At 37.4% G+C, this 19173-nt stretch overlaps 1 protein-coding gene across 1 annotated transcript in view; it reads left to right on the top strand.

Moving 5' to 3' along the window:
- Positions 1–7150: 7150 nt before the first annotated feature.
- LOC306898707 (FERM and PDZ domain-containing protein 4-like) overlaps positions 7151–19173 on the top strand; it is a gene marked incomplete at its 5' end in the record, with an annotated part of 31465 nt that continues 19442 nt past the window's right edge. Inside the window, one exon of the mRNA XM_079464451.1 lies at positions 7151–7191. Coding sequence (XP_079320577.1) covers positions 7151–7191 — 41 coding nt within the window. The remainder of the gene's footprint in view (positions 7192–19173) is intronic.

Raw genomic sequence — 19173 nt, 5'->3', positions numbered from 1 at the left:
TTCACAGATTCAGGTCACAGTGTGTTTGTATTAAAGTGATAGTTCAGCAAAAAATGTTTACTTATTTCAAACCTGTTTACATTTCTTTGTTCTGTTGAACACAAAGAAATACATCAGTTCTGGGACATCGTCCACTTCCATAGTAGAAAAAAGATTGTAATACTTTTGTACTGTTAATTCTACCATGTCTGTGATGTTCTAGAACATTCTTCCAAATATCTTTCTCTGTGTTCAGTAGAACAAAGTCATTTATACAGGTTTGAAGCACCTCGAGGGCGAGTAAATGATGACACGACAGAATTTTCATTTTTGGTTGTACTGTCCCTTTAAATACTGTGCAATGCCGTAATGTTATCCGTTATAAATTCTCTCCGTTCAGTTGACTGTGAAAAGTGTTTGACTCCATTATTCACAGTCTCAGCGGTTTCTAATCATGTTACCGAGAAATTTCTTTAAGAAGGAATGACAGATAAATGCTTTATAACATCACAATTCATTACAGCTGACACGATACTAATATCCATTACATTTTTCCGCCTCATTTTTCTGACATTTGCACCACATTTACTGAATCATCCAGCCGACAGATAAACACATCTTACAAGGTTCTTTCTCGGGCTCTGGTTCAATAAACCACCTTTAGCACCTTTGTTTTTAGGAATGTAAAGGGGCGGGTCTTAGCAAGAGCTTCACTGTTTTTGTTATAGTGTCACAAATATTGCTAAAGTACTTACAGAGCAACATCCAGGCAGGAGCGCTAATGATGATGCACACAAACACATCAGCATCTGATGATGTCACCTGACCTCATGAGTTATCAGGTTATGAAATACACGCAATCGCAAACTAAACACAAACACACGTTTATATGCTCGGATGAGCTCGGCAGCGTTTAGCTGTTCTTCCTGCAGATGAACACTTGAGCTGACGATATATTACGTGTTATTGAGATGATTGTGCCGACGATTTCAAATGAAAGAACGCTGTGAGCGGAGTAGCTCAAAGTGGAACACAAGCAGGTGACACAGGTGTGGAATGAAAAATGGGAGATGATGATGAATTATAAAAATAAAAAAGAATTCACACTCTGTAAGATTGGTTTTCTGAAAACAGATACTATACAAAATCACATCGTTTGCTAAGTATGCAGAGAGAAATCTAATTCATTTACATGTGTTCACTTCAGACTAAAACACTAAATCACTGTTGAGCGGTTCTGAGAAAAATAAAGACACAACAGTGAGCGCGTTTACATGCACAGTCTTACTCCGATTATGCTTAATAAGCTGATAACACGTAAAATCATGTAAGCGGTTTTCTTTTATCAGGGAAGCTCATAAACAGCGTAAGCAGAACGCTCGCACGCTCTTATAACCAGACAATTTTCCAGCCCGTTTTCTCGGTTTGATAAGCCTCGTTAAAAACTGGCCAACCAATGAGATTGGTGCTTTGTTCATGTCTGCAGCTGCTGAAGTTATGCTGGGTTCACACCAAACGCAAACAATCGCGTTCCACACTCATTATAACTCGCCGGAAAAGTTTGTTATTTTCGCGCGTGTGAAGCAATCTGACAAATATTTGCACCTTTAGCGGAGAAAGAGACTGACGCGTGTTCACGAATCGGGCGGTACAGTACTCGCGCTGCCCGATTCCTGTCACTCACACCTCCTATACGAGTATTTGCACTGTCTTTGTATGTAATTTACTTGCGCAAAATGCTTAATTCGTATTTGGTGTAATACCGTGTTAAAGTAAAACACGAATCGGTGGCGCTTAAGCACCAATGGGTCTTGCTGAGCACACATTGACAAAGTGTCAGAGTGTCAGAAGCTGCGCCACCTTGTGCTCAAGGGTGTTTCTGTTTTTCATTCAGCACCATCTATCGCAGGTAGTGAATTTGCACGTTCACTCGACTTATTCGTCAGTGAAAATCGTTTGGGTATGAACGCCGAAAAACGCTGCCGATAAGCAGGTGCGATTATCGTTCCGGTGTGAACAAGCCATTATGATTCTGACACTCGCTTCAGCAGCTCCAGGCTTGTGAACAAAGGCGCCAATCTCATTGGTCGGCCATGTAGAAATGTCTAAATGAAATTCTATTGTTGCATATGCTGGTTCGGCGGACATACGAAGAGATATAAAAATACAGCTTTTCCTGCGGCATTTTAAATTACTACACAGACTATCGATGGTGACATCACGGCACGCAAGAAACCTGGCAAGACTCAAACTTCCATGTAATCGTAGTTTTCTGCATAGCCGGTTTATTACTATGCATGTAAACTCGTGAAAACAGGTTTCTTTAGAAGCAGATTTTTTATAGATATCCTTTTATTTTGTGCATGTTAACATATTCAATCTGACCATCTGTAGTTGCATTGAGATCAAGCGCTACACAAATGCACTTTCGATTCTCTTGCTCATAAAATCTCTTCTGAGACATTCTGTAGAAATGCAAACATGACTGACTGAAAGTAAGACTGAGAAATGTCTGTGACAGTTTTACACACACTTACTGCTATAAGAAAGATTATTGTGGGGAGTCTTAAATTGCATGAAAATCCGTCAAAGCTTCAGAGCACTTGAGGAAAAGCAAATGAAGACTCTTTCAGTCACAATCGAAATAACACAAATGAAAACTTATCTTCTACATAACAACAATAAAGCTCAACTTTGCATTGTTTTCATATATGAAATTTAACAGTGATCTGAATCTCTAGAATGGTTTTGTATTCACGTCGTCTTGCTTACTGCAAAATATCGCTCAAGTTTTTGATGAATTTAAGCTTGGGCTGATTTAAAGAATCCACATCGGTAAATGAAGGAAATGAGTTGGTCTGACTGTAGAGAAGAGCTGAGGACACACCGAGCGGAGAGAAGCCGGTTTCTGTCCATGTGCCTGTGTCTCTTGACCTTAATATTTCCATCCGTTTGTGTGTGACGTCTGACTGACACACTTTTAGTATATGCAGAGCTCTACACAACACTATAAGACGTGTGTGTGTGCGCGCGTGCGTGTGTGATGATTGTCTAAAATGCTTTGGGCTTATCATGACCTAAATATTATGACAAATATTCTGAGCTTTCCATTCCAGCCGTAATCATTGTAAGTTTATTAATAAACAAATTATAACTTGTTTGTCAGCAAAGAGTGAAGACAGACAGACAGTATAAGATCAGAAGAGATGACGTTTGACTGCTTCTCTCAGCACTGACATAAAAAAACTTGAATAATAAAATTTAATAATATACGAATTTTGACTCATCGTGACACATTTTTAACACAAACTACACACACAGAATACACGTCTGAAACACAATGGCACTATACATTCGATGCACTTATAATATTTACTATTCCAGTCATTAGTTAAAGCAAAAACCTGAAATGAAATACTTTTAATTTGAAGAAGAATCACTAAACCACGAGAAGACGTCTGTCTGCATGTGTGCATTATGGTGTTGGCTTTCCATCCTGGTGCGTAGTATCACATACATCCTCAACACACTTTACAAAAATTAGCACTGCCCTAAAGTGCATGTACAATACATTTACAGTCTGTTATTTAACTACTAACCTGTCTGTGATATTAATAAAGTCTATACTGATCTTAACTGGTCATCTGACTGATATTGATATGCTGCAAAGAGGCTTTTAAATAACATATGACCGGACACAAAAATTGACATTAATGACAAATTAGGATGATTTTTTATCTTAAACTGCTGTTAGAAAGGCAGAAACTGAAACAGGTGGAGTAAAACGCTTTTTACAGTCGATTAAAACGAAAAAAAGGCTCATTTGATAGTAACAATAGCTCAACATTACTTAAGTGTTTGTGACCTGAATCAGTATCTTGCATTCATTCAGAATGTGTACAGGTCACAGGAGAGTTTACTAGTATCATACCACGGCTTCATTCTTCAGAACAGAATGAGAACTAGTTGTTTTATAAGAAACATTTGGAGCTGAAGAAACCAAACACGCTGCCAATTTCTATCTAAGCACAGCCAATTTTCTTCAGATGTGTTACAAACCAAATGGCAATTTTTTCTCCTTGCACTTCAAGGCATTTCAATAACTTGGCAAACTAACGCTGGCATTTTAATATTAAACTGTTGCTTTGTGACAGAGTGAGCTATTATACAATGTCTCCTCAATGTCCTCCGTTCCAATTTATGATTCTATGCCGCTCTCTGAATCACATTGAGATTATTGATGAGGCTGTTTGATATTCTGTCAGGACAACACAGTAACGCTCATTATTCAGCGAGTTTTTCTATCAAATTTATTACAATCTTATCTCATCTGTCCAGTGAAAATAAGAACACATATCACAAATAACTTGGTAAGAGCAGGGGTGTAACCATTCACTCAGTTTCTCAATGCATTCATCGTAAATATTTATGCAATATGATTATTTTTATTGTAAATAGTTAGCTCTGATTAATGATCAATTTAAAACCTAAATTTCAAATGAATCCCAAGCACAGAAATACTATGTGATACGTCCAACTTGTTTTTGAGACAAGTTGACCTTATTAAGCAAGACAAGCCAGCAATTTCAAAAGGTGCGAATACGTGTTTTTCTGTGTCTTCGGTGTGTTATAAGTTGCTCATGCATGTATTCAAGACACGTGAAATTGCAAAGAATAAAGTTTGGGAACAAAAGATGCATTCTATGTAAAAGCGAATGCTCACCCAGACCTGCCTGAAACGCCTCGTGTAGCCACACCCCCACAAATCTATGTCAGCTCGTGGTATGATTTCACTAAGACCGGCCAAATGTAAATGCAAGTAAGGCGCGTTACAATTCCGTCACATGCTTGCAGTATTCGACCAATCACTACGCACTGGTTAACTGGCCAATCATAGCACACCTCACTTTTCAAAGCGATGAGCTTTGTAAAGAATCAGCGTGTTTCAGAGAGGCGGAGCAAAGAGGAGATACAAACATGCACAGTATGTGGAAAATACAGCGTTTGTGAACCTTAAATCATGTTTACACATCTAAAACAAAGCATAATATTCATTTTAGCCGTGTCATATGACTCCTTTTAAGGTATTATAAAATATTTCTAAGAATATAAATCTAAATATGACAAACCTAGTCCTTCTGAGGACTTTAGTGAACCTTCAGAAAGCCAATAAACCGCCCAAACACAAATTTACATTTTGTATTCTGACAACCTCGTTAATAAAATAGAAAACTGTCAAAATGATTTAAGCTAGTAAATATGTGATTACACGAACTGGCAAATGGCTAAAGTTCTACTAAATCCAAACAAACAAAACCTAAATTAGTTTTAAGCTGTTTTTGCAGCAGAGTAGCAAACCATTGATCATATCCACATCAAGCAAATCGACAATACAGCTTGAAAAACTAAAAATCATATCATTATGAATCACTGTAGGTATGATAACAAAATTTCCAAACACCCCTAAACTCAAAATGGATCACATTTCTAGACAGAGCAGAAAATTCCCTTCACGACGACGCCTGAATTGTGAAAATCAGTTGAGGATAACGAAAGTTATGATATTTATAATAACGGGGATATATTAAAATAGTAAACATTAACTACGATAGAAGTATGCTTATTATTAAATACAGAGGATGTTTTTTTTAGAACGACGCCTGCAGTACAATCGCTAATCTACCCGCCACAATTGTGACTACCCAATATCCGCGATTTAGTAAAATACTTTCTCCTCTATGGATTTTGATGAAATTTCGTCAGTACCAAGATAAAAGCTATGTATCTATGTCCTTTCAGCAGTGTCCAAAGCTTAGATGAAGCCCGCCGATCGGTTGAAAGCCACACAAATCTTCCGAAAGTTGCGGTGATCTGAAATCACCTTAGAAATGAAATGCCGAAGCTTCCAACGCTGCAGGGGTTTGCACTCGATGTAGTTACCATCGTATTCAGGAAAAACATTCTTCCACCAGGCGACCAGAAGTAGATATTAAAAGATGCGCACATTACTACGCAGTTTGGAACTGAATGTTCGCCGAGAGGGGTTGCCATGTCGTCATGATCACTGTATTTCGTTTTCATTCAATTCATAAAAGTTAGTAAAAAAAATGTACATTAGCAATTGCATACTGCAACAAAAACATATGAAATATTTTAAGGAGAAGAAAAGTAATAAATACAGAACAAATTATGCTTTTATGAAGGACGCGTTTACAATGAAATAAAACATTACAAGACTCACCTGCTTCACATGGTCTCTGTGTTTCATGTTGAATTTCATCATCAAATGTTGCGTATCAAGACAATCTGTAAATAAACACAACAAATATTCAACAACAAACTAAAATATGTCCTTTCTTCTTCTTCTCTGGTGTTTTATGGCGGTTTGGCAATCCAACGGAAATGTGTATTCGCCCCACAACACGCCATTGGTTGTTGCGTTGAGATTGGCTTGGTTTCTAAAACAAAACTATTTTAAAACACATAATTTAATATCACCTTTAAATCATTTTATCATCGGCCGTTTATCGTCTATTATATAATATAATCTACACGTTGAACATCAATATTGTCGAATGACGTGCGCGCGAGTCTCTGCCTCCAGCAGATAATTCAAAACCATTGTTTGATCAAATTTAATAAGGACGGATGATGTCGAAAGAAAAATGTGCATCTTCAAAGAAAACGCTTATCTTTTAACTTCCTCATTATCCGACTCCTCCCACTCTTCATATGCTCCTCCTCCGCTCTCGCCCACGCGCTTCTGGTTCCTCCGTGATGCCCGAGGCAGGTGCGTTCCACAGGAGATCTGTGCGCGAGATCGACCGTCTTCATCACACGCGGACATGTCATATTAGATGGAGCATCTGTCAGCTGTGATTTGCTCCTCCTGCACTCCATCTCTCCTCCCCTCCATTCAATCTCCCGTCCATCGCTCACCGATGGGGGATTAAATAAAGTTGACCGCGGGCACGAGGGGGATTTGAAGGATGTAGACCAAAGAAACCGAATCGCGTTCATGCAAACGGCGCTGCTGCGGATCGGCGGTGCGCGCAGACAAGATTCCGCCATGCACGAGACCGGGTGAGGAGTTCTCCGTTGTCAATCGCGTTATATGTTTTATACCGATTAAGCCCTCGAGTGATTTCGCGTTCGGAAGCGGATTCTCGTCATGGATGTGTTCAGCTTTGTCAGGATGCCCAAACTGGCGGGGTGAGTGAATGTGATGTGCATCAACAACCGTAGTCATATCATGCATTCATTCACACTTTCTCCGGTGCTTTACATGCGTTAAAGCGCGTTCGTGCATGCGTGTGTCATACGAGCAGAGAGAGAGCATGCAGCTCATGACAGTTGCGTGTCGCTGGTGGGCAGACGTGTTGCACTGTAGTAGTGTTGTGATCATTCATTCATTCATTCATTCATTCATTCATTCATTCATTCATTCATTCATTCATTCATTCATTCATTCATTCATTCATTCATTCATTCATTCATTCATTCATTCATTCATTCATTCATTCATTCATTCATTCATTCATTCATTCATTCATTCATTCATTCATTCATTCATTCATTCATTCATTCATTCATTCATTCATGGCGTGTATGCATCCATCCATCCATCCATCCATCCATCCATCCATCCATCCATCCATCCATCCATCCAGGAGAGCTGATCTGTACAACTGTATGTTGTGGTTTACGTCTGTTTGTATTTTAATCATTTTATAATGACTTTTTTAATTGTTTTTTAATCCAGAATTCTTCTAATTGTTAAAACAGAATGTCCAGATATTGACACATGACACGTCCATTATGAAAACAAACACTGGCTTTACTAACTACGATGGAAATGCCACTATAGTTGAACCCTAGAAAACACAAGAGAATGGTGGTTTTGTTGACCAGCGTTGGGATTATTTCATTACTAATTACTTTCCATAATTACTGTCCTACATCAACCTTGATTAGTTAAGTGATTCAGCGACTCTTTTAAATCATTCAAATAAATCAGTTTGTAATATTATTATCTGACCAAAGTATACAAAAGTGAGAATGATACATTAAAGCAGGGACTTTAAAGTTAGATGTTGAATGTCAATTCCACTATTGCACACACACATATTACACAAAGTATTTAGTTAAAGTACATCAGACATAGCTGTTATTAAATTACAGAAAAACAACAGTAATCCTTTACTTAACTTTTTTAATGGAAAAGTAATTCAATTGCAATCACAAATTACTTAGTAACTAGTTACACCCAACACTGCTGGTAGCTGAAGTTTCACCCTAACATCCGTAGTTAAGCTGCGTTGAAGCGAATCAACATGGCTACTAGACTTTTACTATAATAAAGCCATGGTTCATTTCCAGAAGTGAAGGATTTTCTTATGATGGTTACATTGGTTGATAATATGAATATTTCATCGGTCCATAAATTGAATGATTGTTGATTTATCGGATGATTTTTATATGAATATTTACAATTGATTTGTGTTTAAATTGATTCATTGACAATGAGCTAAATCGATTCAATGATAACAGTCGATCATCCATTAGTTGTTTACCTTCCTCATATACTTCAAAATGACATTTAACATGTGAAAACAGAAAGTGTTTTTCATCTGTCGACTAATCTGTCAGTTTGGAACAAACTCAAGTTAACACTTCTGTTAATCTGCCTAGCGCACACATTGGCTGATGGAGATAATCTCAAAATGGGAGAATGTCTGTTGATTAATCGGCCGGGACGATCTACTGGTGTGATGAAATCTGTTTCACCATCATTGATGGAGATATTAGAGCAAGTATTTCTATTTTTTTAGAGTTAAAACTCTCACAAATATTGTACACGTTGCTCTCCTTATGAGTTGCCTGGTGCATTTTCGATTTCTACAGATTGAGATTTCATCTGGGTTCATCCATACCGTGGCAGCCGAGCTCATTGTGTATTGCCGGGGGGGTTAAGCTCATTTCATCCTATGACAGTCTAACCTCCTCCGTAACCTATTTGGCTCGCTTGATTTTTCTTGATTTTATCCCAGCTAATCCTCCTAAAGGATTGGCCCCTCCATCTCGCCGGCTTGCTTTAAAGGGGGCATCACCGCAGCTGTGGCGTTTATTATATAAAAACATCATCACATGAGTGTATGTACAGAGTTTTGCATTGTTGAGAGCAGAGTTTGCTCAGAAGAGCGTTAAGAGGCCCGTTTCATACCACGCGCATTCGCAGCATGTGAACGCAGCAGAAGCGGAGCGATGACAGCAGGCTTGCGTTGACTGTCGCATAACTGCCATGCAGATTAATACAGAAAATACTGCGAGTTCAGCACAACCACACTCACTCTTTTCTCTTAACACTTAAAAATGTAAATGTAGCGAGACTTCTCTTTATGAAATCCATGCATTTACTAAGCTTCATATGAAGAGTTTGGTTCCAAAATGATTGTCTAAGCCATGATAACTCAAAACATTACACAATAAAACAATAACAAACATGATTTGCAAAATCTCATTATGGAACTAAACTCTTCATATTTACATTGAAGCATCTGGCGCTTTCATCCAAAGCGTCCTACAGGTATATTGTGTCAGTTTGCATGTTCTCGGTTGAGAGCAGAGTTTGAGAAGATAAGCTGAAGGTTAGCGAGTGCTCAGTCTTGTTTATAAGACAGTGTATTAAAAGAAGCACTTTGGAGAGTCGTGAAAGCAGCATGTTTAATTCATGCCTCTCTCTCCGTGGATAGCAGCCGGAGAGAAGGCTTTCTGAAGATTAAAGTACACGTGAAGCTTTCATCCATGTGCAGAGACAGCCTTCACCGAGAAGACCCTTCACGTCGAGCTGTATAAATCCACTTTCACATTGAAACGCAGCGGAGAAAAGCGAGGTTCTCCCAAGTTCTTGTAGGCACTTTGATATACTTTCAGACTCCAGAAACACCTGAAAATAGACGACATGACTCCTGAAATCTCATTCATGTCTCCATCAATGAAACGGCTGTGGGTTCAGGAGACTTGGGCCATTCCAGCGTTGTGGATGTGAAACTTTAAAAACTTGGAGAGAGACATCACATGGGTTTAGAAACATCATGACCTTGTCGTTGCTACTCAAGGCTCTAACCTCTGAACTACAGGAAAGCTGGGACACACTAATTCTATTTCAATAGTATTTAGGACGGATAGTATGCGAATTGGGACACAGCTATATTTCGTGTGTATATGTTCGATTTTGGGTCAAATGTGACATGTTTTTGACCCTCTTCTTGATAGATTCATTTCATAGATGTGGCTTAAATGTAAGAGACACCTGTTAAAGTTGATCTAGAGAATTGCTGGTTGTTGTCATTCTGTGTGATCTGTTCAGTGGGTTTCTATTTTGTTGGCATGAGAAGTACAGGACGTACCGACCGAGAGCGGTGTGCGAGGAATATTTATGTGCTCAATAACTTTGCTGTTTTACAATGTGTGTTTTCACCTTGAACTTCAATAAGCAGTCAGATATGAAATATATCATTAGCTCCATATTTAGAAATATGCACATTTTAGTCAAAGAGTTGTCATGATGTCTCATAGTCTTTTGTTTCTTTCTCATATTTCTCTTTAATAGGACCTTTCATTATAATCAGTGTTGTGTGGTGCGGTGCACTTTATTGTTAAATATTTTACTTTACAGGTTCATAACTGGAATAATGAAGTATGAAGAACAAAGTGTGGAGATGTGGATCTGCTTTGGCCTTATGAATGTTCTCTAGAAAGTCATTTGAGAGAATGTGAACAAAAATCTGACACTAATTATTATCCACCTTATATGAGCTAAATAAGAAATGTCTGTTTTATATTTTTGGAGAGCATTTTTCAAAAAAATGACACAGCAGGTCTAATCACAGAACATGAGTTTATTTGGCAGGTTGAGGGGTCTCATTGAGCCCGTTTACATGCACAGTCCTTCGCCGATTATACTTAATAAGCTGATATATGTAACGTCATGTAAACACGTAAAACTGTTTTCTTTTATCGGGGAAAGCTCATAAAAAACCGATCGGCAGAAGTAGTTTTTTGCCCATTACTCCGATTTCGTGCTGCATGTAAACGCCTTTACCGGTTTTCTCTCAGTTTTGTTTATGTGCGCATGTCTGAAGCGCAATAGTAGAAGTCCAAAGTGGAAATAATAGTAAAATAACGTATAACAGTCGCTGTGGAATCATGCAGTTGATGTAGCAACGTCACAATGAAGAACTATTGTTGCATATGCAGGTACTGCAGACATGAGAAGAGATATAAACATACAGCTTCTGACCGTCTTCCCGTTGCATTTTTAATGACTAAACAGACTATCGGCGATGACGTCACTGCACGTGAGAAACCCGCCAAGTCTCAAACTTTCATGTTCTGCATAGCTGGTTTATTGCATGTAGACACGTGAAAACAGGTTTCTTTTTATAAGCTGATTTTTGATAGATATCTGTTTATTTTGTGCACGTAAACACACTCATTGATTTGTCTAGTAAATAACATTGGTACTTTCATCTGCATCAGATTGGGAATTCATTATTTGAAGTCATCTTTGACCAGATGTGTTGTTGGTTTTGTATATTTGTTAACTGTGTAACATCTTGTGCTGAGCAATACATCGAAAATGATTTGTAATTGTCAATTTTGTCTTTCAACAATTACAAAAACTAAATAATAGAAGGAAAACTATATTGTGCCGCATTGTTTTTACGCAACAATCCTCTTGTCTTGTGGTAGAAATGCACAGCGTACCCCCTTCCTTTACGGCGTTTCAGCTGTGGTATTTCTTTACATTTATTTAAAAGAAAATGTCTATATCGTTTCAAAAGTCAGCAAGTAATCATGTTAAATAATCGTGATCTCTTAATATCACAATCGAGGCGCTCTTTTGGGTCCCATGGAGGAGGACATGATTTCCCAATGGGGGTATCCCACGTGTGTGTGTGTGTGTGTGTGTGTGTGTGTGTGTGTGTGTGTGTGTGTGTGTGTGTGGATTCTCTGGGGTGGATAATGTTCACAGATAACAGCAAGAATGTCTCGGGGTTTGCAGATGAGCTGTTTTCCTCCGGCGCTTTAATGAGGGTCTCTGTTTCTTCAGTGTCATTATCAGACAGAGAAACTTCCCTTCTGTCATTTACACATGACTTTTACATTTATGCATTTATGCATTTTGTCAGACGCTATCCAAAGCGACTTCCATTGCATTATCTTATACAAGTAAATGCAATCCCCTAGGATCCATGCTACCACAACCTTGCATTGACCACTGAGCTGTATGATTATAAGGCAGCGTATCTATGAGAAGGTTCAAACAGTGCCGTGGTGTTTTCAAGATGGTGTTGTTCTTGTTGTTGTTATTTTAATCTCTTAATCCACAAGCTCAGATGAGTTTAGATTCTGGTAAAATCATTTCTCACAGTCTGCGGTGGGTAACAGACCAGTTAAAGGGAAAGTTCATCCTAAAAAGAAACCTTGTGCCATGTTGTGTCAAACCTGTATGACTTTCTTTCTCCAGCAGAACACAAAAGAAGATATTTAGAAGAATGGTAATAATCAAACAACACTGAACTCCATTGACTTCTATTGTATGAACACAAAACCACTGAGACATTTCTCAAAACATCTTCTTTTGTGTCTCACATATGAGAGTTCTTTTATTGTTGAACTGTCCCTTTAAAACCCTCCGGCCTCCAGACATGACTGACATCCTTCTGGGAATAAATACATATTACCTGCCAACAGCCTGTTTGCAGTAGCAAGACAATCTCATTTTCATCAACTCTAATCATCCATTTTCATGTGATTAAACCCTGGACTGGGATTTTATCTCTCACATCATCTCACTCGCTTGTGTGCTGTTGCTTTTCTCAAAAATGTGGACTGACGTCTCATATTGCAGTTACGGTATATTTATTTCTGCTCCGTATTTAACCCAAGAAGACCGTTTAATACTATGAACATCGTGGTCATGTCTATTTGACATACATTTGTGAATTGAATAGTTGACACGCATGTTCTGTGGGGCTCAAACTCATCATGTCCTCAGCGTTTCATGGAGCTTTTAGGAAACCTGACTCGAGTTTGACGGAGTCAGAGAACATGATGAGTTTCTCCTTTTAGTCTCAGCTCACGGCAGCGGCTGGACTGAATTATTCATGATGTGAACACAGACACAGATCAGGTGCGTGCGTGTGCTGGAATGTTACCACTGTCTGTTTCTCTACCTAGCAAACAAAAAAGCTGAAGTAATTACAGTCAGGCATAGGCCCACACATTAAAAATGTATAGTTTAAATAATGGTCTCGTTCAAGAGGAAACGCTTTACTCTCATGACCTGAGAATAGACAGTAGCATTAGATCCATCATGTTTACACACTAGTGATGTAGTATTCAAGACCGGTCTCAGGGTCATTTTTGATGGTCTTGGTCTTATCTTTGTCTCAGACTTAGTGGTCTCGGGATTTTATTTCAAGACCAGAACTGTGGGAATGAAACTAAATTGCTTTGCATTGTCTGATTTATGTGTTAAGATCATTCATGTGATTGGATGTCAAACTTCTGGCTTTAAAAACATTCAGCACTTGTTCTTTATTTGATTCTTCTGGTAAGAGAAGAATGAGGGATTGTCTTAAAGAAATATGTCAACAATATCTATACACACAAAGACCCACAATATCCGAGATGTGATTGCAAAAAAGCTACTTGAATGAGATCTTTGTTTCTTTATTTTATAAAATCTGATGTGATATTGTTTCTTTATAATTATTTAATAAACCTTGAGTCTTAAGTTTTAGACACAATTAAACACAAGTCCCAAACTAATCTAGAACAAATCTGAACGGCATTTCTGAGCAACAGAATTTTGATTAGATAAAAAATATTTTTATCATTTTGGGAGTGCTGGTCTTGGTCTCGACCTGCCTTGGTCTTGTCTTGGTCTCGGTCTCGACACCCTCTGGTTTCAGTCTTGTCTTGGCCCAGGTTTTGATGGTAACAACTACAAGACTTTTCAGATGTTAACACTGATCACAAATTCATTTTCAAATACTTTTTTTTGTAAATTTTGAATGTGCTGCTGGAGAGTGTTTTCAATATAATGATATATTTGTCAGTGTAATCTAGATTCTATACTAACAAGTTCCCGTCCAATAGGAGTCTTTACTGGCAGTCAGGGTAGTTAGCTACTTGTTTGTTTCTAGTCTAGAGATTTGATTGTAGCTTTACAAATTGTAATTTTAATGTAATTATAAGAAGTAACTTCTTAAGGTTTTACACTGCTTTTCCTCAATAATGAGAATAATAAACACTTTTCTACTTCAGTTTAGTTTATTAATTTATAAAGCACATGTTAAAACAACGGAAGTTGTAACCAAAGTGCTGTACAGAGATATTAAAACTCTAAATACATGAAAAAGTAAATGAAAAGCAAAATGATCACACTGGATCAAAACCATCGAGACGTATGTAAAGACTTCATTAAAACACACATAATACAGATATGTGTTTAGGGAAGATTTGAAAATGGAAAGATGTGGGGAAGATGTAATATTGAGAGGAAGACTGTTCCAAAGTCCGGGAGCAGCCACAGAGAAAGCACGGTCAACTTTCTTTTTGTAACGTGAACAAGGATCAAAAAGAAGTTGATTAGAAGAGCGTAGAGATCTTGAAACATTGTGCGGAAGAAGAAGATCACTGATATACTGAGGGGCAAGCCCATGTAGAGCTTTATAAACAAAACTAAAATCAACCCTGGCCTTGACCGTAACCAATGGAGAGAAGCAAGAACAGGAGTAATGTGCTGATACTTTTTAGTTCCAGTCGAAAACCTGGCTGCTGCGTTTTGAACCATCGGCAAACGATTTACAGCTGAATTAGATAAACTCAGGGAATTTCAATAGTCTAACTTTGAGGTGATAAAAGCATGAATAACGGTTTCAAGGTCTTTCTTAGAAAGCATCATTTAGGTTTTGGCAATAGATCTTGGCTGAAAGAAACTGCTTTTAACAATAGCTCTAATTTGTCAATTAGTCAAATTAGATTCTAAAATGACAGCAAGATTTTTAACATGGTCATGAACATTTGGAGATAAAGAACCAAGTTGATTAAGTCAGAGGTCATAACTGGTGGTGTGAAGATAACAATTTCAGTTTTATCTTTGTTTAATTGTAGGAAGTTCATGTCCATCCATCATTTATTGTCATGCAGGCAATCCAACAGGCTGCACACAGCTCCATTTCCCCATCAAAAATAATAATGGTTCTGAGTGTCATAGGCATATAGATGGTATGATAATATGTGGCTCTAAATAATATGACCAAGTGGAATCATATACAATGCAAACAAAAGTGGACCGAGAATGGAACCCTGGGGAACACCATAATGTATTGGAACATGGGTAGAAAAACAATTCCCTACTTTCAAAGAAAAGTTTCTCCCTTTGAGGTAGGAGACAAACCACCCTACACAGGGCCATGAAACCCAGCTACATGTTCTACTCTGTGTAGAAGGATATCTTGATCAACAGTGTCAATCGCTGCACTTAAACCAAGCAAGACTAAGATACAACCAGAACCTGCCTCCAGAGTGAGTAAAATATCATTTAAAACCTTTAACTATGCAGATTCAGTACTATGCAGCTCCCTGAAACCAGACTGAAATTTGTCGAAGTTATTAGAAGTACTCAGGTATGAGGAGATCTGATGATAGATATCTTTTTCCAAAACCTTAGAAATAAAAGACAGTTTAGAAACCAGTCTGTAATTATTCAAGTCATGCTGATCTGTTTAAGTGAGTTTGTTTTAGCAAAGGCTGTACGGAAGCATGTTTGAATTTAATTGGTACCACCTCAACTATTGACAATGGCAGTCACAGCTGGACATTGAACTGAGAAAAATATGTGAAGGCAAAACATCAGAAGGGCAAACAGATGATTTCATACTAGTACAATATATGTATTTGTTTGTCAGTCACACACTCGCAATCAAACTGGACTCAATTGAGGTGCCATGGCAACACTCCAGTTTTGCATCTTCATATACTTTTTTATAGACCGGTACATCTGTGCTTTGTGTTTTATAGTGACATCACCAAATGACATGTTATCTCTCTGCATCACTGCTTTTTTAGGGTTTTTTGATTGTTGTGACAAGACATCATACAGCACAATATGCATCAATTTATATCACATTAAATCTCAGTTATTGTTTCTGATTGTATTTACAGAACGTTCATGTTTTGGATGGTCTTACAAATTAAAATCATTTCATTTCATATGATTATTATTTATTTTACGCAAATGAAGTGTCACTTCATTATGCAAAAAAGGTTAAAATGACCAGGCTAAACTGTTTAACCAAAAGGTTCAGATTCAAAATTCTGATTGGATGAGCTGATGACCAGTATTTTCTTTAGTCATTTACAGTCACGTATTAATATGTTGAGCTATTTTAATGTTCAGGATTCCATTTACAGCTTTAATCATGAATATTTCATGATATTTGAACACTTAGTCTGCTTAGTGCACTTCATGAATAGTGCAGCTCGAGCTCCCTCACTAGTGTGCTATCGTCCTGTCCTGGACGGGCCCGTGCGAGCATCATTTATTGATAGTTTGCTGAGTGGCTTGTGTTTCTCTGTGCGGTACAGTTACTCCTAAAAACAGCAGCATGATGGAGGAAAAGAGGCACCGGCCGTGTGAAAACTGAGTTGAGTAACGTCAGAAAAATGATGTTGAAAGAGCCTTGTGATAATTCATTGTTTAATTCACACCCGTCAGCTGAAGATGTGAGTATAGTTTGATATTCAAGATGTGTTTACAGGGGAATACTGTAGTATACTATATTCTGTATTAACTATAGCAAATAGTGTTGTGTACTTTAATATTTACTAGGTTACAAAGCATAACAGTATATGGGACTTTAGATACCTATAGTCAATTCTACAGTATACTACCGTTTTTGTTTTTTTGTGGCATGATATTCTGAATGTGTTGTGTATTTGGTTGGTATTATACTCGGTAGATGTCTATGTTGAGTGGTTTTGTGTTCATACAACGGAAGTCAATTGAGCTCAGTTTTGTTTGATTATCAACATTCTTCCGCTTTCGTGTTCTGAGGAAGAATGAAACTCATTTTGCATTTTAAGACGCATTTGAATATTGATGTTTGTTCAACAGGGAAATAAGATTGATAATGATTTTACTTTCATCAGTACCAGTAAAAGTTGAATTCTCAGCAGATATTTAATGGACATTCTGCTGTTTTTATTCAATTTGCTTATAATACGTTTTACAATAAGAATTTTAGTGTCCCAATTTTAATTATCCATATTTTTTAATCATCTGTTTCCAAATGAGAGAAATAAAAATAAGTTAACGTTATTGTCTGAAATATATTCAATATAGGGCTGTAGGGCTGAGCGATATATTGAAATTATCGTAATACGGCACATCGCAATGGTTTGCGATAAATGAGCCATTTAATTCTTCGAAAAGTTATGTACGGTCAAAGTTTTAGGTGGATGCTGATAGTATAGTATCTATCTGGCACGCGGATGTTAGTTGGGATATGCGTGCGTGTGCTCTGACGCAAGTCAATCAGCTTCTCCACGCTAATTTTATTTATTTATTTTTGTTTGTTTACAAAATGTCAGATTTGATTAATGCAACAGTAAAAAATGGCCGTTCACTTTCAGAAGTTGTAGTGATGCGTTCTTTTTCCTTAAATAATATGAAATATATGTTGGTTATATCATTTCTTTAATATATTTAAATATAATGACTAAAATGTAAATTGATTTTAGAAAAATAATTATCGTATCAAATATGGAATATCACATTATTAAGCATGCTATTGCATTTTCCCTCAATATCGCGAAGCCCTAGTCATAAGCATGATGGTCCTCCGCACACATGTAACCACAGTGATGACCAAGAAAAATAATCAAGATCTTGGATTTAGTTTATGAGCAAACAGTGGGTTAAATCATCATCTTCAGGGATTTTCTAAAGCTTACATAACTGACATACAGACACAATGTCTCGTATAAGAAGTGCTTTTGAATAATGAATGCGGAGAACTCTGTCAAAGTCATAAAAGCTGAAGCCACTTCTCATGAGCAAATTTGTGCTTTTCCACTTTAATTTGTTCATGAGACGAAGACTTTTATGGCGTTGTAAAGCAATGTCATTCATTTCTGTAATTCAGCAGATGAGTTTGATGTCTGAGAGAACTGAGCTTTGTTAAAATAACATCCAGATGTGCCTTTATTCATTTATAATATACAGTTAAAATGAACTAGTTTATTATTCTCTCATATTATATGAAATACAATGATTCATTTCAGTTTTGTTTTGTTTTCAGTGTCTTTTAAGACATTATATCACTGTAGATCTTATTTGAGGAAGGTGTTGCGTTCAGGTTTGTTGATCATTGAAGATTTGTGAAGATTTGGCCTGTGTTTCATTTTTATAATTATTACCACAAATGACAGGTTAAGTAATGCACTTATGATCCAATATTCCTAAAAATAATTCTGGTGTGACGGAATCACCGATGGACCTTTTCTTAGTATCCAGAATTTCATTTGTTGTTTAATGTTAGTCAAACCTGTACATTTCTCTCAATATACATCAGAATATCAGACAGGGACTGTAAACAGAAGACGAACCTGTCCGTCCGTCAGTCAGTTCATTCATTCAGAGAAGTGTTCCCACCTCAAAAAGGATGATCTAACATCTTGACAGCTTAAATAATAAACAGATTGAACTGAATAATTCATGTAAGTGCTTTAGGAAAAAACAAGCTTCACATTTTTGCTTCTAAACCCCCAGAAAGGACGATGTGTGACTTTCATTCTAAATGCATGACTGTATCTTTTTTTATAAATCTGAAAGCAGAGCGTTCCTTTAAAACACGAGATTGTGCTTCGCTTAACTTGTTGAATTTAGCGTGTGTTAGGATTATGTAATCTTTGTATGTTTCCTGGTTGAAATTGACTCTATACAGGGTGAAGTTTATTCTGTGTATCTTTGTTGTTGACTTGCAGTCGAGTGATAACGCTCAGTCTGTGATCAGACGTCCCGCTGGGATAATCAGACATTTGCAGATCATTCTCATGGCTCTTACAGAAGACAAATGCAGCGCGACCATCTTAACACTCGGAAATGAATTGAATGAA

The sequence above is a fragment of the Barbatula barbatula genome, assembly GCF_947034865.1.
Source record: "Barbatula barbatula genome assembly, chromosome: 9".
Lineage (NCBI taxonomy): Eukaryota > Metazoa > Chordata > Actinopteri > Cypriniformes > Nemacheilidae > Barbatula > Barbatula barbatula.
Note: the sequence above shows the minus strand (reverse complement) of the source record. Positions and strands in the feature narration are given on the sequence as shown.